Raw genomic sequence first — 23,135 nt, forward strand, 5'->3', positions numbered from 1 at the left:
CAGATTTTGTATTTACTTTTCTTTTGCCAATCAAGATAACAAAGTATAATTTTCACCATTCAATTACTAACCTTGTCATCTCCTGCACTGTCTGTTTTGGGCTCTGGGCTCGTCCTTCCCAGCGCTCATGAGACTGCTTTGATGCACTGTGGTATGAGGTGCTAACCTGTTGACAGTGTTGGGAAGGTTAATTTTAAAATGTATTCCACCAAAGATTATAGAAGTAATGTATTCTGAATACTTTACAACTACATGAATGTACTAATGCTGTGTGATTTATTACTATTACTGAAGGCTACTCGCCATACCAATACCAACTAGATGTTAAAATCTTAATATAAATGAGTAACAGTAGGTGGACATTAGGTAAGGCTGCACTTTTTGCAGCGATCTCGTATAGAAAACTATTCAGCGCGTATATAAAACAGGTCCGCGGCTCCAAACCGTAAAGGGACCTCTGGCTAATACGTCGGGTTCGTGTCGGGCTCGTAGCTGAAAACTAGCTTTACTTTGTTGTCTGGGTCAAGTTAGCTAGCGAGAGACAGAGAGAGGCATTGAAAGGCTGCTTATTGTTTCGGAGGAAAACATGAACACGGTGTACAGTCGAATCTTAACATCTTACTTACAGCTGGGCTCGTCAGGCACTCTTCTTGGCTTTAGTGGTTATTATTATATTTACATGCTTCCAGCTCCCGTTTCTGCTCCGTGACAGCTCATACTTTTCCTTTTTCTCCCTCCCTCGCTCACAGACACATAACGTGTATGGCAGTCCATTCTCCCTGCAGCACGGACTACACTGCCCATGAGGCTACATTGTTTAGGGCGATGCCTGTAACACTCTGCTATTGCCTTCATATTAAATCACTTTTATATAATAATTTTTAGAGGCTCTTATTGCGTGTTTTGTTTGGGTTTCAACCGGTGTGGAATTACCAAAAATAGAGAGGCCATAGCCTAACATATGAAACAGGAAAATACCGCCATGTAATCCATTTATTTCAACAAAGTAAATGCATTCTCAATATCACTTATTGAGCGGTAACTGTAACGGATACATTTACTCATATTTTGTATCAGAGGCAGAGCCAGACATTTGAAACACCCGGGGCTTAGCCCTAAAGGTAGTATGCATGTGGGATGTTTTTATTTTATTTATTTATTTATTTATTTATTTTGGGGGGGTTGGGGGGGGGGCTTGTTTGCACAACAAGGGTAAATAATTATATAAACTTTTCTCAATCTAAATAGTGGACTTTGGTAGAATTAAAAAAATAAGTGAAGTGCAGGTCTATGATGATTTTTTGTGCTACTATCATCATTTGGGGCGACCGTGGCTCAGGGGTTTGGGAATCGCATCTGTAACCGGAAGGTCTCCGGTTCTATCCCTGGGCTCTCTGTCCTGGTCGTTGTGTCCTTGGGCAAGACACTTTAACCTACTTGCCTACTGGTGTTGGCCAGAGGGGCCGATGGCGCGATATGGCAGCCTCGCTTCTGTCAGTCTACCCCAGGGCAGCTGTGGCTACAACTGTAGCTGCCTCCACCAGTATGTGAATGTGAGAGTGAATGAATAGTGGCATTGTAAAGCGCTTTGGGTGCCTTGAAAAGCGCTATATCAATCCAATCCATTATCATCTAGTTCTGATTCTGGTTCTGTCTTGGTTAAATCCTAAGTGGTCCTGATTTCGAACTGTTGTAGTCCTGTTTTAATTCCGGATCAGTTCTGGGTCTGGTTGAATTGGGGTTTAGTCCTCGTGTCTTGATGCAGCCCCAACTTTGTTCCGCCTTGCTGCTTAATTAAAAAACTAGTTTAAGGTGTCCTGCACATGTGATATATATTTTTCCCTATATGAAGTAATTCTTTTTTGAACAAAACTCAAAACAGTGTGCGTGTGGTCATAAAAGCAGGAGCAACATCACAAGAAGCAGATCTTCCAGATAGGATGTATCTGCAATAAAACACTACAGCCCCCCACCCAGAACCTCGAGAATCTGGGGGGAAGGACAGTGGAATTCCTTTCATCAGAGTTGGTGTAACGGGTGTATTAAAAAATAATTTATATTTCACCAAAGATCCATCCTGCAGTGTTATCTCGCTTTGTCAGTATTGGTTATGTATATGTGTTTATTTATATATGTTTATTTTCTGTATTTATATTTTGGGAGCTTTTATTTTGTTTGTGTGACCTTTGACTTCCCACGAAGTCACTTCCTGTAGCTGCGCGCTATTTTCCTCAGTCGCCTAGAGGCCCCGCTGAGGAGAGGTGAGCGTACGCTAGTGTTCTCAGTTACAGAGCGAATAAACACAGTTAAAGTAACTAAAAGTAATTCAAACACTGCTCGTTCCCTTTGTGCATTTTGTCTCATAGTTCTGTTTGATGTTTTAGCGTGAATTATTGTTTGTCTGTCGAGTACAGCACTTTATTGTAACATGCTAGTTAGCATGTCTCAGATGAGAGCATAGGAGCATGCACGTGGCTTCTCATGTGGTCCGCTATCCTTCTCTCTCCCTTGAAGGTGTTCATGCAGAAGTCCAGTAAAGTGAAGTTGCTGTACTGTTTTGTTTTTATTTTAAACAGGTATGTGAGCTCCCTCTTTTATTTTTGTGTCATGTGAACTGGTTATATCTTCTGCTTGTTTGTGATTCATGTTCACTGTTTCAACTTACTGTAAATATGTAAAATTGCCACTGGTAAATGAAGTCTCCCTAAAGTATAATTTTGTTGATGAGGTAATTGTCACTATATGTTCACGATGCAGTGCATTTTTGTTTGTTATATATGAATATAAATACATTTTAGCAGTATTATTTGGTAATTGGATTTGTTGTAATGTTGCACCTCAGTCGTCGAGAGGCCCCGCTGAGGAGAGGTGTTCATGCAGAAGTCCAGTAAAGTGAAGTTGCTGTACTGTTTTGTTTTTATTTTAAACAGTTCTGGGAGAATAAATCCACCCAGCTGGCAAAGTGAGAGCTGACTCCTCTGGTCATTCGCACAACACAACGCAGAGAACTAACAGCAATAAGAGTTTAAGGCCAGACCGGCTACATTGGCAAGCATAGAAATGACAACATTTAACAATTCACTCTAACAGTACGTGTTACAGAAATGTAGCAGTGACAATAATATTGTATGCTGTAATCGTACTGGGCAATTAATGATACAAAAAAAAACCTGTTTTATCCTGTGAATAAAAGTATATGTTTTTGTCAGTGTACCATGGTAATAACAGAAGTGAAACGCAATTTTGTGTCAGGAAATTCACTATTTACGCGCAATAAACAAAGGAGCAAAGCGCGACAATTTCTGTTCAGCGCCAGACTTGCTTGTAAACAATATCACCAATTATGTTAAGAAAAATGACGCATTAACTACAACAGCAGACTGACCTCTGTGGAAATGCTTGGAGCAGACTAACATGTGAGCTGGAGTGGTCTGGGACGTTATATTTGGTCTTCGAATGCCTGCAATCCAGGCCATCCGTGGCTCTTTGTTACTTCGGAAACATGGCTCGAACAATTTCTCTTCAACGACGTAATCCGATAACAACCGAACTCTTTATCCGTCGGCTTCCTGTGGCTGTCATGCCACCGGCTATTGCAGTTTTTTTTTTCATCATTGTTTTTATTGCAGATTTTCCTTTAACACGACAGTGTCTTGACATTAGACACAGAACAACAAAACAGTACAAACACAAAACGTACACAACAGCTCTTAAATAAGGCATAATACAAGATACAAAATACAAAAAATAACATACAAGAGGTGGTGAGTCAGTCTTACAGCGCCCGGGTGGTGATCATGTGCATAGTAGTCCTTTGAATAAGATAGCGGAAAGGTCCGGTCCAATATAGTCCAAAAAGGGGTGCCACATCCCATAGAACTGACCCACACTGTGGTGTATAACGTGTGTGAGGTATTCCAGAGGAATCAGTTCAAAAATTATTTTGCGCCAGCCACAGACAGTGGGAGTCCTATCGTTGATCCATTGTAAGAGGATATTTTTCCTGGCTGCAAATGTTAGAGTGTTATACAATCTTTTGTTGGCCGCCGCTTTTAGGCGGTCACTTGGAAGACCTAGAATCAGGGATAAAGGGTCCATCTCTATATCAACGTGGAAGATTTTCCCCAGTTCACCTGTAATGTCAGCCCAGTATTCTTGAAGCTTGTAACAGGACCAAAAACAGTGAGTTAAAGTCCCTACATCAGTTTTGCACTTAAGACACACAGGGGAAAGAGAGCGGTTGAAGAGGTGTCTGCGGTGAGGGGATACGTGTAATCTGTGTAAAATCTTAAATTGGATTGCTCTTGTCCGAGTACAAATTGAAATCCTTTTTGCGAGAGACCAAACGGTATCCCACTTATCTTCATCTATGGTTACTGACAGTTCCCTCTCCCACACACCTCTAATCCCCTGCGCATCAGTGGTAGTCAAAGCATTAAGCACATGATAAAATGAACTCAGAGACACCTTCAGCTGTTGCCTAAACAAAACCTTCTCAACATCAGATACTTCAGGGTGCTCAGCAAGGGTTGTACTGTGAGTGATATAGTGTCGTATTTGCAAAAAACGAAAGAAAACCTGTCTAGGCAAGCCGTAACTGTTGGTAAGTTGTTCAAACGACATGAGTTCACCACCCGAGAAAAGGTCACCAAGAGACTTAATATTCTTATCAGACCATCGTTGAAAGCCGGGGTCCAAGGAACCCGGAGGGAAAGCAGGGTTATTCATTATAGGGGTAAAGGTTGATGTTATTCTCGATCTTCCCTCAAGACGGCGGACAATTCGCCACGCTTTTAGGGTGTTGATTGTTACAGGATTTGTACAAAGGGCCTTAATTCCGTTAAAATCATTACAAAATAATAGATCGCTCAGTTTGCATTGTGACAGAGCTGTCTCAATATCCGACCAGATTGAGGTTTTACCCCTAACCCAGTCGCTCACAAATCTTAAATGGGCAGAAAGCTGATACAATCTAATATTAGGTAGATCCAAGCCGCCCCTGGAGCTTGGCAGATGCAACACTGCCATCTTGAGTCTGGGTCTGCTCTTGTTCCAGATGAAAGAGGTAAGCCAACCATTTATGTCCTTCAGTACTCTCTTAGAGAACAAGACGGGGATCATTTGGATAGGATACAATAGCCTGGGCAGCATATTCATTTTGATCAGGGCAATGCGTCCTAGCCAGGAGACAGGAAGTGACGCCCACCGCTCTAGGTCCTGTTTGAGTTTGCCAAATAAGGGTGTGAAGTTGGCTTTGTACAATTGGTCGAGAGATGGGGTAATAAAGATCTCCAAATACACAAATCCATTAGGAGACCATTTAAAAGGAAAAGAAGGAACAGTAGCCGGCATTGTGAAAAGAGTACCGAGAGGCATGGCCTCTGACTTAGCCAAATTGATTCTATAGCCAGAGAAATGGCTAAACCTGTCAATCACCTCAATGAGACTGGGTACGGATGTTACAGGGTTAGTCAAAAGAATCAAGATGTCGTCCGCGTATAAGGTTATTTTATGACACAGCTGTCCAATCTCTAAACTACGTATTGTGGGCGTCGCCCTTATGGCCTCAGCAAGAGGCTCTATGGCCAGAACGAATAGAAGGGGCGATAAGGGGCAGCCCTGCATAACTCCCCTATGAGTGTTGAAGTAATCAGACCTAAGTCCATTAGTCAGGACTGCTGCATGTGGATTATTGTAGATAACTTTGACCCATTTTATAAAATTCTCCCCTAAGCTGAATTTGCCCAGAGTATACAACAAATAAGACCACTCAATTCTGTCAAATGCTTTCTCCGCATCGAGAGAAAGCACCAGGCCGTCAATAGATTTTTGCTTGAAAGCTACAATAGCGTTCAGTAAGCGTCTAACATTGGTGGCTGAGTTTCGACCCTTTATGAAGCCTGTCTGGTCCTCCCTTATCAGCACAGGTAAAAAAAATTCTAAGCGGGAGGCCAGAATTTTAGAAAGCAGTTTCCTATCCACATTCAAGAGGGCTATAGGTCTATAGGATCCGCACAAATCAGGACACTTCCCTTTCTTTAGAATTAGGGAAATGTTGGCTTCCTTCAGTGTCTGTGGGAATTCACCCGTAATGAAGGAGTGGTTGAACATATCAAGAAGCGGTTCCACAATAATATCCCGAAACTGTTTATAAAATTCACAACAGAAGCCATCAGGCCCTGGTGACTTTCCACTTCGTAGTGATTTAATAGCCTTAAACACTTCGGTCTTAGTTATAGGGCTGTTAAGGGCAGTCTTCTGTTCCTCTCGGCTATTGCAGTTAATAATACAACAGCTTCTTGCCATTTTTTGTGTACCTTTTTATCGCTGTGTAAATGATTTAAATTGAAAGCCTGCGTGCGCTAGTACCTCTTGCCATGAGTTCCCATAATCCTTTGCAGTTTTACCCCTGAATGACGTCACATTCTCAATCTCTATATGATATATGGGGTGCTTTTGTCTGGACGTGCTTCCCATCCAGAGCTCCACAGCAGAGAAGAAAGTTCCAGAGCTCCTGGAATCCCTCTGCAATGGACCGCTGGCACTGGCACTTTGTTAGTGTTACAACAACAGTCCCCATATGGAAAAGAAATAGTAAAAACTTACATGATTTACTCATGAAAGTGGCCACTTTCTCATTACTTTCATATATTGTTTTAGTAAGTATCCAAAACATACAAGTTTCATTATATAATTTTTCAAGGGATCTTATATGTGTTTTCACTCAAGTTCCACACAAGACAGATACAAACTTTTTAAGATTTATATGTGTCTTTTCCATATGGGTCATACCCCCGAGGTATCTAAACTTAAGTAAGGAATGTGTGCACTTTTTACACCTCTGACTAGCATTTAGTGGTCCCTTTCAAACATATTTGATTTTTGCTTGTTATTGAACAAATTCACTTCACTGCTTTTCACTATCTGACATCAATGCACATTGTTCCATTTACTGCATATTGTGCTTTATTCATGTCTCTCATTTCACCTGCATCAACATTGTAAAGTTTGTCACAAAGAGATTTATACTTTTATAAATACTAATACTCTCTATTCCTTTTTTTTTTTTTGCCTGTCCCATTTGGTTCTTTAGCCATCAGAATTGTTGTCTAGAGACCAACAAGGATACCCAGTGGATTTACTTTGCCAAATGGATCATCGTGGCATTGCCGTATTGGTCCATTTGATCGACCTTTGTTTTTATTATTTATTTTGTTTTATTTTCAGTTGTTACAGACGGGACAGACATGAGTGAGGGATAGGAAAGGGAGAGAGAAAGAGGAAGGAAAGGAAAAACAGAAGGGGAGAGGGACAGTGAGAAAGGAGGGGAGAAAAAAAAATCTCCTGGATCACCTGTTGAGAGAAGAAGAATAGAAAACAAGAAAAAAAAAACAAAAAAAAACAAAACAAAGCAACATACTAAACACAACACCATCGCATTAATCTAGCTAAGTGTAAACAGCAGTAAATACTAAATATTCAATGTTGTTGTGCAGCACGCAGGACAGACAGCGCACAATGTGCTTTGAAGTAGCAGCCAAGAAAGGTGTAATTTAAGTCTACGAGCAGTGAACATCCGTGTGCATACCTGTGTGGATCAGCGCGCTTGTATTCAAATGGTTTCCACATGTAATGGTCTGCAAGAGGATGTAGCGAGCCATAGCCCCGTCCCCCAGGGCATGAAGCAGGCATGGAGGAGATCCAGGCCCCAGACATCCAGAGGCCCCAGAGCACGAGAGCCCAAGGAGGACCACCGGAGGGTCATCCGTGCCACCTTCATGGGAAGGGCTGAGGATCCCCAGACGAGGCGTCACCCAGTAGCCACCGAGCAGAAGCTAGAGGGGTTGCACCGGCGTGCCCGCCGGCTCTGCCGGTAGCCAGCTGTGCCAGAGTGAACCGAGCTGCAGGCCCAGAAGCCGGAGGCCCGAGGGCCCCCCGCACCCCGGAGGAGGCCTGACCGAGCAACAGGCGCCAGGCCCCGCCAAGTAGCCCCCGGGAGTGAGCTGGTACATACCTGAGCGCCCAGCCCCGGACACCAAGAACCACCAACGTACGACCCCTGAGAGCATCAGTCACCGGCAGGGAGTGTGGTGAGGGGAGATAGGCCTTGGAGGGCCTGGGAGTTCCCAGAGAGGTGGAGTCTAAGACCTGACCTGACATATAGACACAGACAAACAGGCACACACAGACACAAACATGCATTCTGACACAAACACTCAGCACTCACCCAACGTAAGGACTGACATAAATGGACATGTACACACAATCACACTCCCCAAACATACTCTACACCCCGGGCCCAGGTACCCTCGCCCCCAGAGGGGGAAACAGAACCCAGACCCAAGAGATGTTACCCTTCCCCCCAGGGTGGAGGCAAGCAGACCGTCCCAGGCTCCGCAGCAGCAGGGAGGCCAATCGGACAGCCAACATCTCCTCCCAGCCCCCCCGCCCCGACGGCTAGCAGAGAACGGGGGTGTGTGAAGACCCCATACCTCCCTCCTCCCGCTCATGTGTAGTGTTGCTGCGTGTTGTTCTAAAGCATACGTGTCAAACTCTGGCCCGCGGGCCAAATTTGGCCCGTAGCCTAATTACATTTGGCCCGCGAAGCCATACAAAATTACTATTAGAGCTGGCCTGCTGGTATTATACAGTTCATGTACTGCTAATATTACAATTCCCAGAATGCTCTGTTGGTGTTTTGGCTGCAAATACAATTTTTATTTAAGAAATGAATTCCACTGATGTGTTATTTAATTGGAATTTCGATTTTGCATGTGTGCAATATTAAGTTATATATACGTTTATATAAGTTATATGTATTGTTTAGTATTAAGCTTTGCTTGTTCCATACTCAGTTTTTCAGCAAAACTTGTTTGAGTCCATAAGAAAAGATTCCTTGTTATATTTGGAGGAAGATTTTTTTTTCAATAAATATTAATGTTAGCCCACGACTTTGATCCAGTTTTGAATTTTGGCCCACTGTGTATTTCAGTTTGACACCCCTGTATTAAGTGCATTTAAAACAAGGGAGAGCATGCCAGAGAGCAGCAGGTGTTAGCACGGCCCCTCCCGAGAACCCTCAATGTCTACATGGATTTAAAATTGAGAGGTGGGCACCAGCGCCAGAGGTAGGTTGGAGTACACAGACCATCCACTGGACGCCGTTAACGTGCCCACCCTCAAGGCCCTATATATATGTGTGTGTTGTGAGAGTGTAAGTAATGTGGATGTCTAAGTTGTGAGATAAAATTGAGGCACAGGTGGCCAGAAGGGGACAGAGGGGGGGGAATGTCTCCCCTGCACCCTCGTGACACACCCGCACCCCAAGGCCCTACCTGTGTGGGTGAGTGTGGTGGAGCGGGAAGAGGGAGGTAGCCGGGGATGGGGAGGAAAAGGAGGGAGGGGAGGATGCGCCTCCTTAGGGCTAGCTCCCCCGCTGACCCCAGTAGGCACCCCCGTCCTCTGGTACCCACCAAGGCAAGGGAGCCCAGGTCCATCCAGCCCGGGGCCTACGGTAGCACTGCCAAGCCCCACAGGACCCGGGGCAGCCCACCCTACCCCACCGCAGAGGAAACTGTACCCACCCCAACATTCAATCGTCTCCCAGACTACACAAGATGTTTACCCAAGATGGCGCCGAGTATGGCAGCCTCGTCGCGAGCTCCCCCAAGCAACAGCTTTTTTCTGTGTTTAATTTTACTTTCCCTTCATTTTTTCGCGAGTAGCACGTCTCCTTGTGTACGACCGACAAACCTTACTGGACATAAAAGACGGTCTTTCTTATAACTTTCTGGAGTTCAAGTTTTGCAACACGGACCCTCCGTTCGCAGACCCCCCATTCATCTCACCTGAGACGCCTTTGTTCTCTGGCCCTGGAGGCCGCAAACACCGACACAGAGGGAGAAGATCTGGCGTTCTGGTTCAACTGAGACGGCGCACTAACAGACCACCGTTACCCAGTTTATTACTGGCTAATGTGCAGTCTCTGGAGAACAAGCTGTGCGAGCTTCGGGCACGGATCTCATTCCAGTGAGAGATGCGGGACTGCTGCGTGATCTGCCTCACAGAAACCTGGCTATCGGACAAGGTACCGGACTCCGCAATACAACTACCGGGGTTCTCCGTGCATCGCGCGGACAGGTCACAGGATCTTACTGGGAAAAGCAGAGGCGGTGGTGTGTGTTTCATGATCAACAACAGCTGGTGTGATTATGCGAACGTGCACCCGGTCAAATCCTTCTGCTCACTGGACCTGGAGTACCTGATGATTAAGTGCCGGCCATTCTGGCTACCGAGGGAATTTACAGCAGTGATTATTACGGCTGTTTACATTCCCCCACAAGCCGACACTGACCGAGCACTCAGGGAACTGTACAGCGCGATCAGCAGCGAGGAAACCGCACACCCAGAGGCAGCGTTTATCACAGCCGGGGACTTTAATAAGGGAAACCTGAAGAAAGTTTCACCCAAACTCCACCAACACATCCACTTCAACACTCGTGGAGACCGGCTTCTGGACCACTGCTACACCTCTTTCCGGGATGCGTACAAAGCCCTCCCCCGCGCCCCATTCGGCCAATCAGATCACCGCTCCATCCTGCTCCTGCCCTCCTACAGGCAGAAGCTGAAACAGGAAGCTCCAACCCGGAGGGCGGTGCACTGTTGGACGGACCAATCGGAGTCTGCGCTGCGGGACTGTTTTGATCACGCGGACTGGGAAATGTTTCACGTGGCTGCTAGGAACATTGATGAGTACACAGACTCAGTCTGCGGATTTATCAGGAAATGTGTGGAAGATGTCGTCCCATCCAGAACAGTCAAATCCTTCCCAAATCAAAAACCCTGGATTAACGGAGATGTTCGCGCGGCACGGAACACCGCCTTTGCCTCCGCAAACACATCGGACTACAAACACGCACATTACCAACTCCGGAAGACGATCAAAGCAGCCAAACGTGAGTACAGGGACAGGGTGGAGCAACAGTTTGACAACCCTCGGAGTATGTGGCAGGGACTAAACACGATCGCAGACTTTAGAGGGAAACCCAGCACACCGCAGACCACGGCCTCTCTGTGTGAGGATCTAAACGTATTCTACGCTAGATTCGACACAGCGAACACCATGAGACCGGACAGTGTGCGCACCGCGGATGACGTCAGTGCGCACACTGTGTCTGAGGAGGATGTGCGGAAGTGCTTCAGGAAGGTGTACGCACGCAAAGCTACTGGTCCGGATGGGATTCCCGGCCGCGTCCTCAAGTCATGCGCGGCTCAGCTGGCTGGAGTGTTCACGCACATCTTCAACCTTTCCCTCTCTCTGTCTGTAGTCCCAGCCTGCTTCAAAATGGCCACCATCGTCCCTGTACCCAAATCCTCCACCATCTCCTCATTGAACGACTGGCGACCTGTAGCCCTGACCCCCATCGTGAGCAAATGCTTCGAGAAGCTGGTCAGGGACTTCATCTGCTCTGCACTACCCGACTCACTGGACCCTCTACAGTTCGCATACCGCCACAACAGGTCCACTGATGATGCCATAGCCCTGACACTACATACTGCCCTGTCACACCTGGAGAAGAGAGACACGTATGTGAGAATGCTGTTTGTAGATTACAGCTCAGCATTCAATACCATCGTTCCCTCGAACATGGACAGGAAACTGCAGGATCTAGGACTGAGCAGCTCCCTCTGCAGCTGGATCCTTAGCTTCCTGTCTGACAGACGCCAAGTGGTCAGACTGGGCAGCATCACCTCATCCCCCATCACACTGAACACTGGTGCTCCACAGGGGTGTGTACTGAGCCCTCTCCTATACTCACTCTACACCTACGACTGCACGGCCACTAACAACTCCAACATCATTGTGAAGTTTGCGGACGACACTACAGTGGTGGGTCTTATCACCAATGGTGATGAGACGGCTTACAGGGAGGAGGTCAGCGCCCTGACCCACTGGTGTCAAGACAACCATCTCACCCTCAACGTCGCAAAGACAAAGGAGTTGATAGTGGACTTCCGGAGGTGCAGAGAAGTACACACCCCCATCACCATCAACGGCGCTGCTGTGGAGAGAGTGAGCAGCTTCCGGTTCCTTGGTGTACATCTGGCTGAGGATCTTACGTGGTCAGTACACACAAACAAAACAGTGAAGAAGGCGCAGCAGCGCCTCTTCTTTCTCAGGAGACTGAAAAGATTCGGCATGAGCCCCCGCATCCTCAGGACCTTCTATCACTGTGCCATTGAGAGCATCCTCACTGGATGCATCACCACCTGGTATGGCAACAGCACCGCCTACAACTGCAAAGTTCTCCAGCGAGTAGTGCGGCGCTCTGAACGAATAATTGGAGGTGAGCTTCCCTCCCTCCAAGACATCTACAGGAAGCGGTGCCTGAGGAAAGCGGGGAGGATCATCAAGGACTCCAGTCACCCCAGCCATAAACTGTTCAGACTACTTCCATCAGGAAGGAGGTTCTGCAGCATCCGGTCCCGTACCAGCAGACTGAGAGACAGCTTCTTCCATCAGGCCATCAGACTGCTGAACACGTCATAGACACTCAGCTTCACTACTGGAACTTCAACATTATGCACTCCATACTGTACAGTAATGCCACTGTTTTGCACATGTCTCAACTCTGTATATTTTTTATATATTTTATTTATTGTTTACTCTATTTAATTTGTAAAATATGTGTACACACACACACACACACACACACACACACGTAGAAAAATATTTAGTATACACATCCAGAAATGCATATACTATTATATATTCTACATATATTTATTAGTTCAGATGTAGCCATTCTTGTATTTTGCTTGTTTACATTATTGTATTTTGCACAACTCTGTTGCTTGTGAAGCTCGCACACAAGAATTTCACTCACATGTACTGTACCAATGTACCTGCACATGTGATGTGACATTAAAAGTGATTTGATTTGATTTGATTTGATTTGACAAGACAACAGACACACAGGTTAAGTTTATTCTCCACCTCTCCTATGTCTCTCCCCCACCTGCAGAGTGGACTCCTGCAAGAATGGAACAACCTCCCCGCCAGTTGAAGAGCCCCCCAGTTAGTCCGATGCACAAGAGGCCCCTTGCGCCAGGGCTGAGCCCCCGTGCACCCACCCGCTCACAACCTCGGTGACACACCGACAAGGACCGAAGCCCCCAAGACCCAGCCAGAGCCCCAGCACGGAGGCGAAGCACCCCCGAACCCCAAACCTCCCACGCCTGCCCCGGATCCACTCAGGGGGAATGACCCATAATGTTTTATCTAGGGGTCTAGATTTATGCCTATAGTGCACTGCCGTGTAAATAATTTGCATTTACTGAATATGTACTGACTGAGTACCACTGTTCAAAAGTTGAATAAAGAAACAAACTAATTTTTGCCTCTTTTTTTTTTTTATTGAAGCCACCTTATAGAACATCACATCAGTTACAATGTAGAATCCATGTCATTTATAGTTTACAAATGACAAAATGTTTACACAAAATCACGAGTGTTTACATGATATCACCCACTACTATCATTACTTTATTTACTGTATCTTTTGAAAAAATACAGCAATTTTAACAGCACAATACTTAAGAATATTTAACAGGAGCAGGTTTCATTCTTCCCTGTTTTTATTACCACACTGTTCACCAAAACGCAGCAAACCTTCACCATCTTATCCAGAAGGGTCACCTCTTCACTCTCACATGGAAGAAGTAATCTGATTGGCATGGTGGTATGTTTGAAGCAGGTCCCTTGTGTAGCGCTGGAACCCAGTCATGATGTTTCATACATTTCATAGGCTGGTTTGCTGCAATAATGCCAAATAATTAGCAACTCTATAAATAGAAGGTAGTTCTGCAAAATCACTCAGTTGGATGTTTGTTCTAATTTGTTATGACCTCAGAGCGCATCGAAAATAAAATTAATAGGCTATAAAGAGTGATATGAACATATTTAGAACTTACCGGAATGAAAATGTCTGGAGCACCAACAGATATTTGGAGATGGAAGAGAACTGCACGTCAGCTCGTCTCACAGCTGCTATCCAGGCTATGTTATATTCTGGTCTCATTCACGACAGACTCCAGAATATCTATTTCCTACCCAACGGGGTAGTAAGTTTTATTAACAAGTCATGTGACTCAGATTGGTCCTCTGCCATGTACAACAGCAACATACAGCCTAACAATCCTTACTTGTGTGACACTCTAAAACGTCCGTGCAGCAACACAATCTATTGTGGAACAAAACATCTTGCAAACAATAATTCACATTATTACAGGCTAGACACCTTCGTTTGGTAACATTGATACACGAGCTGCCTCATGTTGCTTCCAGGTTGGGAAAGAATGAAAACCATTTTCAACCTTATTCTCTTGCCGGTCGTGCTCCCTTTTCACTTGCGCTAGACCCCCAAAATGGTGGATCGGGCCAAAATCCTTTCCACGCACACCCCTGTGGCATCACGCTCCAAAGCCCTATATAACTACATTTAAATTACATGTTGTTGTTTTTCTTTGTTTATTTTCTCTCTTACAGACAAAATGATATGCCGGTGTACTTTCACTGCCCTGTCTGCAACATGACAGTCATACAGCGTGGGGATATGGCAAGTCAATTATTGTCATGTCAGCATTCAGGACTGCTCCTGCTGAACTCTCCGTGGAGCCTGGTCTCCCTCTCGATGTCTTGTCTCCAGCATCTAAACCATTTTCTGAATATTCGGTAGAACATACATGTGCTCTACCCTCTGTGCTAAATGAAACTGCGGCTTGTGGAAAGTCCATGGAAATGAAACGCCCTCACTGTGGTCTTAGTCTTCTTACAAAAAAACTTCAAGGCTCACATGAGGAGGAGGCATTCAAACAGGTCAATAGATGTTTGCCTGGCCTGTCATCTGCTGTGTTTTTTTGTAGAGGGACTTCTTTTTCTTTGTTTTTCAGTTTGCAGAGGACATGGAGATCTTTTTAAATGTGCTAACGAGCAGAGACTACAACGATAAAGCGATAGATCTTTCAGCCCAATTCTACTTTTTCTGCATAATCCATCATACAAAATGTAATCAAATGGAAAAGTCTCTTTTTAAAACTTGTTTTATTAGTTTTAACCTTTTAACTTTATGCATCAAGCAAAAATTTAATTATATGCAACATTCTCTGACTGGAAGAAATTTGTTTAATATTTAAACCTATTTTCTGCACATTCCAGCACATAAAATAAAATCTTTTTTTTGTGTTTACACTCAGTCTTTCAAATAGATGCAAGTAAAACACAGCAGAAAATAAATAAAGTCAAAGACTAGCGGTCCTGTTGCTCTATTTTCACCTGTAAAGGTGAAAGGTGGAGGTTTATCCTGGTGCAGGTGTACCGCAGCGGTCAGTGGAAGAATCCGTGAGTTTCTCTGTGAATTTCCCATTAAGTGGTAGCGCACTCAGTGCTTGCTCGGAAGTTTAGGGTTTTTTTTCGCTGAAAAAGAAGTTTTCTTCTGTGGGATTATAATATTATTTTATGCCATGTTATACCCCTAATTAAAGATTGTGAATTATTATGTAGTTTTAGTTTGCATTATTCTCTTGAATTAGAAGAAGGTGGTAACTATTGCATTTGTTAAACTGATTTGCATTACATTAGACTGCTGATTTATTGTGAATGAATGATATTGCTTTATGATGCATTATACTGCTGAGTTATAAGAAATACTGTTTGCAGAAAGTCATCGCCTTATTTGTCTGAGTAGAAGAGAACAGAACATGCTGGAGTTTTCTGCCCCATCTCAGCAGGAGCAGATAAACAGGGAGCCATGGTCGTAGCTTAGGCGCTGTGTGAGAGAAAGAATGTGAATGTTTAGGCTTTTATGATTAGGTGGGGGCTACTAGAGGCTATAAGAGTTTGATCAATGCTCCACCATTTCGAGATCTGATGCTGTCTGCGTACAGTGTCCATCTCCCACGCGTGTGATCATTAAAATCATCGTTTGACTCAACCCAGCCGGACCAGTGTTGTTATTGTGGTTTTTCCTCTTGTATCCATCCCCAATATTTGAATCCGTAACACTTCCCACGCACAACGGACACTAATGTTTTTGTCACTTTTTATGGAATCAAACTTAAAATAAGGTCAGTACTTCCACACTTTAAACGCTGCACGCTCATACCCTCTCCCACACTGCTATATGATCCACTGTTGATCTGCACACAGCTGTTGTCATGAACGTCGCACTTGCTTACGTCACTGTCGTGAGACATTCTCGCAAAAAAATTACGGTTTTAGTAACGCAGTAACGCAGCGTTCCTAGGGGAAAGTAACGGTAATCTAATTACCGTTTTTGTAATAGTAATCCCTTACTTTACTAGTTACTTGAAAAAAGTAATCAGATTACAGTAACGCGTTACAAGTAACGTGTTACTGCCCATCTCTGCAGTTAACCATCTTGGGAAAGAGCAATACAAAACATTCTATTTAAGGCCTGTGACATCAAGATTCAGTTAAACAACAATTATAACTAAAAAATTTGAGGTAATGTTAGTTTCTATTAACATTGAATTAGGTTACTGAATTGGCAAACACCTTCCTATTAACATTACCCATTTTACCCCAATAACTAAAGAAATTAGCACTTGCAGGTCAAAACCTTTATTCAAGAGACGCAAAAATAACATTGATACAGTGACTGTCAAAAATTACAGCACTGATCATACTGTGACATCTTGGTTCAAAACAGCAAACTTAGAAATATTCAACGTTCTTTACTTCAACCGAATGAAACTGAAAATACCATATCCACATATGGGATATTTAGACTGTATAACTGTTCACGCTACATCTCTTCACTAGTAAAAGAAAGAAAAATACAAACAGAAATTGAAAAATGCTGCCAAACAGACAAACAGAGAACTTGTACAGAGCAACAGGAAAAACAAACAACAACAACAACAAAAAACCCCAGCCCTGTCACGTTATCCAGATCTTGAAGAACTACTATACCCTCGATGATGATGCCAACATCATAAAAGTCATTGCCTGGCGCATCCTCTGGAGACAGATGTTCATTGTGGTTTTCTCAATCTGTGCAGTGGCCACAGTCAAGTCCTGGTTAAACACAAAACATTTCTTTAAGATTCCTTTTTAAACTCTCTAAACCAATGCAAGCAACATAGTAAATAGCTATAGCCAAAGAGTGGCCTGCCATGCTGCCATTCATGGTCTAACAGAGTTTCTAAGAGAGAGTGAAAAACATAATAATTTAAAATGCTTTACATTAGTTTTTGTTAGAAAGACACCGGCCCATCAGAAATCCAGGTTATGTCACTCAGAAGATGTTAGAATTTAGACTTTCAGCCTCACAATTTGGTTAGCTGTTGGTCAGTTGGTCATTTTTTTTTCAAACAAAAGCTAATGTAAATATTGGTGGGATTTTCCTTTGTTCACTAGAATGACAAATTTAAAGTTTTTTCACACTGATGTGACCCCTAATACAGGGTGGGGGTGGGGCCTCAAGGGCCGGTGGCTGACTTCACTACCAGGCCTCATGTGAACTTCAAATTATTAAAGACGACTACTGGTCCTAACCAGTCCAATGAGGATCAAGTGGATAACTAAATGCATTTTTAAATGTTGCAAAGCCACAATCTACTCATAAAACACTCACCATGAACTCCTGCACCAAGATGTTGCAATTGTCTTTCACACACATGTGGAGCACTTTGATGAGGGCCTCCCTTCGAGCATCAATGTCATCCTTAAGTATAACAAAGAAAACAGAGATTTTTGAACTTTTTAGTAGCACATAAGAAAATGATCCCAGACAAAAACTCTTGACTTTTTAAACCAGTCAACATGCAACACCAGCATCTACAAAGCAATATCAAAAGTTCCTGTTTGACATTAACTTTATGGATATATAGTTTCCAGAACATATATATAGGGACCACTGTACAATAATTTACAGTAGCACTGCTGATATATAAAATGGTGAGTTTTGAGGTTGTCTTCAAACACGTGCATTGTACTAGAAAAAGGTGTTTGAAGGATTAAAAATGTAAAAAGTAATGACTAGTTTATATTTATGAAAAAAACCTTTATGCAGAAAAAGTAGCAAAGAAATAAAAACACAACACATGGACACTTTTTCCACAAACAAGCTGAAGAGATGGATTTTTTTAATAAACCCATATTGTTAAAAAACCCCACTTAGAACCAAATTTATTTATCAGCTGCATGAATAATAAAAAAACACAATTTCGTTTTAGCTGTCAAAGTCGATTTAACTGAAGTTACGTGTTTCCGGTTACTGTGGAGGTCACGTGTTTCCGGTTAGTGTGGAAGTCGCAATATGACGCTTCCCGGTGGTTGCAGCCAGACGCTCTTGAAAAAAGGGGGCGATCCACAGCCGCTCACTTTCTGACTACCAGTTTGTCTAAGGACATTACCTTGTGACGTAGGTGGGTAGTGTCCTTATGAGCATCCTTCCCCTGAATTCAGACACAGCAAATGTTCTGATCCCATAGGAGCGCTATCTGCGCTAATTTTGAAATAACGCACCACGTGATTACGTTGCGCAGCTTAGTCACGTGGCCGCACAGCAAAAAAATCGCTGCAGAGCTGGGTAAAGGGGGCGGAGCAAAGTGCGTGTGCAGGAGAGGAGTCGAGCAGAGACAGCTGCTTTTTCGTGAAACGGGAGTAAAGTAGTAAACTTACAGGAACATATACAACTACCTACTTTTCAATCGATACCTGCATCGATCTGCCCACCGTTGCCTCTTGGATTGTAGCTTAATCACAGAGTTCTCTCGTTTGTGAGCTCATCTAAAGGTAAGCACGGAGCTAACTTTGATGTGGTTTTAGTTTATGTTGAGTTTTTCTCTAGTGAGAATAATAGATTGCTTACTATACATTGAAGTTAGAGAGACTGTAGCGTTTGTGATTGCTTGCAATATTCTAATATGGCGGTTGCTAGAGGGTAAGAGTACATATAGAAAAAATTATCTTGGAATATGAACAAAAGAATGGAGTGCAGGGCAAGAGAACAGCCAACCCCCACCCCAGGACATGAAGCCACGGGTAGAGCCAGGGGGAGGGTAATCAGCTTTTCTTCTGACAATGCTGTCTGTCTCTTCTCGTCTTGTTGAGAGCTCAGTGGATCTGAGTTCGACTACTCCGCCTATGCTGCACTGTCGATCCACTGAGCGCAGCACACGCTAGCAAGACAGAAGCTAAGCTTGTTGCAACCAATGACTGTGTCACTACCCGATCCGTACCGGAAACCCGATCGGTACTAGTGATGGGTCGTTCGTGAACGAAATGGCTCTTAGAACCGCCTCTTTGACGTGAACGACGCGAGCCGGCTCCTTATCGCGAGTCGTCACATGTTTTTTTTTTTCCCTTTCTCTCAACCTCTCTCTAGCACTTTTTTTCGCTTCACTCCGCACGCGAGCTGTGTGCTTTACGCTGGGAAGAGGGGGGAGGGGCGGTAGTTACACTCAGCACAGGAACAGAGCCAGAAGGAGAGAAAGAGAGCCAGGGACAACAACGTCACATTAGAAAGGTATAGTAATCATCCACAACTATTTTCAGTTGCAGATGATAAAGGATTCAGAAAGTTTATTCATGCAGGTCCATATGACAGAGAATGTGCATGTTCTTTTTGTTTTCATATTTTAATTTATATTTAATTGTGTTGTGGTTTGCAGTGTTTTGTGTTGTTTTACTTTAAATTTGTAAAAGGAAAAAGCTGAAAATTTAATTAGTTAAAAGTTGAAATGTGAATAGTTGATTTTTGTATTATATGATTTATTTATTACATTTTATGTGGAGTGAATAAATAAAAGTATATTTACGGTGGCCCCTAGAGACAAAGCACGTACAAACTTCAAATCACGTACGAACTCTGAAGCACGTACAAACTCCAAAGCACGTACAAACTCCAAAACACGTAAAAACACGTACAAACTCCGAAGCACGTAAAAACTCCGAAGCACATAAAAACTCAAAACACGTACAAAAGACAACAGAAGTGCTCCAGGATGCTAGGTGCAGTGTTGAGCTTTTGTTACCTAGTGGCTACACAAGCCAGGATGTACCAACGACCGGATTTGGTGTGTGGTAGTAACAGGTAAATGAACATTGTTTTTAAATTATTTGAATATATATGAGTGCCTGTGTATAAATACACAAGCAATACACATATGCTTTCATGCTTTCAATTGTGTAATTTAAGTGATCTAGTAGCTCTGCTTTGGAAGTTCAGTTCATGCTAGAAATGTGTTTTGGAGTTTGTACGTGTTTTGTCTCTAGGGGCCACCGCATATATTTATATATAAACATATATAAATAAAACCACTTTTTTTTACGTTAGTAATTCCTTTTGTGCATAATTTTATATTATTGTTAATAATAAATAAATTAAAGCAACAAAACAACCTGAAGAGCCGGTTCGGAGCCGAAAGACCCGGCTCTTTGTAGTGAGCCAAACCGAAAGATCCGGATCTCTAAAAAGAGCCGGAAATCCCATCACTAATCGGTACCCCGCATGCGCAAATCTTACGTCACTTCCTCTCTTTGCGACATTCAATATATTTGAATGATGCGGTTAGCGCCCAGTTAGCTCCTAGCATTTCTCAACAGCTCTGCCTTCTTTTCGACTGCCCGGGACATTTAAACAATGGATAATCCGTATACAAAGAAATTCATGCTTTTCTCCTCAACAGAGAGCGTCCCCCGATTGAGCAACAGCGCCGTAAAATAAGAAGAATGGCGCCTAATTACAGAGTTAATAATGCAGACTTTGTAATATCTCACGTGTAGATTCATCAGCCAATCGAACCAATCACAGCCGCAGCGTCACGTCACGTGACTTGTTACGTACAGCACAAGTGCCAAGCCGCACATGTGTGTTTGTTTGGGAAGCAGCCAGCCACTGTACCGCCCGGGTAATGGAGGAAATGAGTGTGCCGACTAGAAAAATCAACCGAGCGTGACCGAAGGTTACCGAAAAGAAAACAGATGAAGGTTCCAATGCCGGAGAGATTGTCGAACGGAAGAGCCATAGAAGTTCCGTAGTGTGAAGGTATTTCGGCTATTTCAAGTCTGACAAAAAACAGAGTAGCGTGCACTGTAAATTGTGCCGAAAGCAAGTCTGGAAATACAATAAACTGGTGCATGCGCTACATCCACACGTACCCGGGTATTTTTGAAAACGCAGATTTTTCTATGCGTTTGCACCTTTCGTCCACACGTAAACAGCGTTTTTGGTCACTGAAAACTTTTTGAAAGATTTTTGAAAACTCAGTTTTTGCATTTACGTGTGGACTAGAAAAACGGAGAAAACGCAGCGTCAAAGGTGTGTGCATTTTTTGACGTCACACTGTGCGCCACGTTATTGTTTCGGTGAAATGAATTTCTACAATACTGTTAATTCTACTCTCTGCAGTGTTTAAATGCTTACATATACACACAGTTACTGTCCCTCCACACATACGACTCAGTTCTGCTTCTATGCCCCAGCTTTGTTTACGTTTTCCCACCGAGGCTTCTATACTTCTGATTGGCCAACATTTCTGCACGGTTAGGAATCTAGCGCCACCTGCTGCTTTGGCATGTTCATAGCAGCATTTTCCTTCATTTCTGCCTTTATGTGTGGACGGGATTATTTTTTAAAACGAAAACGGAAAATCTCCGTTTTCAAAAATACGTGTGGACGTAGCCTCAGTCTCTGACTGGAAGCGCTAATTCGTCATTCGGCTTTTGTCAGACTAAAGTAACTGTTAAAACTGTTTGAAAAGCTAAGCTATATAACAAGGAGAGATTGAGAATTTCCTTTTAGTTCTCAGTTTATTTGATATTGACAAAAGTTAGTTTGTTTTACAGAAGAACAGACAAAATTGACTAAGATTTATTTTTAGAATTAATATTTTGTTTCTAAGTGGAATTGACAATTTAGTAGTCTGTTTCGTTTGTTCTATTTTGAAACTTAAACGCTTTAGCGGCTGCCTTTTGTGTAGTTTGTAATATTTGCCTTTATTTATCTGAAAAAGTCTCATGTTCCTTAAGTACATCTACCCTGTTGAACTTATTATGGGAAACAAATATTTAAATAAAAACAAGCTGCTGATTATTTCACATTTTACTTGTGAGCAACGGCACATTTAAATCTTACAAATATAGTTATTTGGCTCATATCGTGATAGATATCGTTATCGCCTGAAATGAAAAAAAACATATCGTGATATGAAAAAATCTCATATCGCCCAGCTCTACTTGTACCTTGAAGCTCCTCATTACTCAGGAACTATGGATTAAAGTACTGTAGTGTACTGTAATACTGGAAAAAATGTAAGAGAACAACTTCAGATCCTGAGTGTGTGAGGACAGAAGAATCAGCTTTATTTCAATTTTGAGGGATAAAATTTATATTTGAGTTTGATGGTTCTGTTGTCTTTGTGATTACAGGAGCTGCCCTTAGATTCAGACCTTAGCACCACCCAGTGACAGCAGACAGATCATCCAACATGTTAACTGCAAAATGAACTGATCAAAACAGTACAAAGGTTAAAGTACCACATGTGCTGTAGTGAAAGCTGCAGCTGTTTTATTGATAAAGTTAAAGATAAAAAACCTAAAGGATTAATCACTCATGTAACTGTGTCACTATATATCAGCATTAACAGGACCTCAGTTTGGTGTTTCACAAAGCTGCTGATCTCAGACCTGCACAGCTTCCGTTTTAAACGCTTGATGTACTCAGCTGCACGAAGAGCACGTTTGAGTTTCTCTAACACAATTAAATAAAACCTGATGAAGGTCAAAGGTCGTCACTTGTTTGTTGAGCTACAAACAGTTTTTTGCACATAGTGTGTTATTTACCATAAAGTGATGCAGAGTTATTCATACCAGAGTAACCAGAGAGGATCATATATTTTTAAATATATAACTTTCTACAGGACTAAATATAATATCTTTATGTAAAAGTCCGGAGCCTCTGGGGAGTATCTGAGTATTTATAACATTACACAAACCAAAGGTCTCCATCACAGTGTTCATGAAACGCTGGGTTTATCCATCTTCTGGGGCGGGCCTACAGAGGAGCTCTCAAGGTTTCCCTGTGAGGGAGCTGCTGGTGAAGATCATG

The 23,135-nt window shown here is 43.1% G+C and overlaps 2 protein-coding genes across 2 annotated transcripts in view; both read right to left on the minus strand.

The window, feature by feature from the left end:
* Nucleotides 1-23,135, minus strand: part of LOC309695629 (uncharacterized protein) — a 409,672-nt gene that overhangs the window by 385,856 nt on the left and 681 nt on the right. The gene's annotated exons all lie outside the window — the stretch shown is intronic.
* LOC309696107 (uncharacterized protein) overlaps nucleotides 1-23,135 on the minus strand; it is a 250,663-nt gene that overhangs the window by 539 nt on the left and 226,989 nt on the right. Inside the window, exon 3 of the mRNA XM_082517232.1 lies at nucleotides 72-166. Coding sequence (XP_082373358.1) covers nucleotides 72-166 — 95 coding nt within the window. The remainder of the gene's footprint in view (nucleotides 1-71; nucleotides 167-23,135) is intronic.

Source organism: Aulonocara stuartgranti, assembly GCF_965226115.1.
Source record: "Aulonocara stuartgranti genome assembly, chromosome: 3".
Lineage (NCBI taxonomy): Eukaryota > Metazoa > Chordata > Actinopteri > Cichliformes > Cichlidae > Aulonocara > Aulonocara stuartgranti.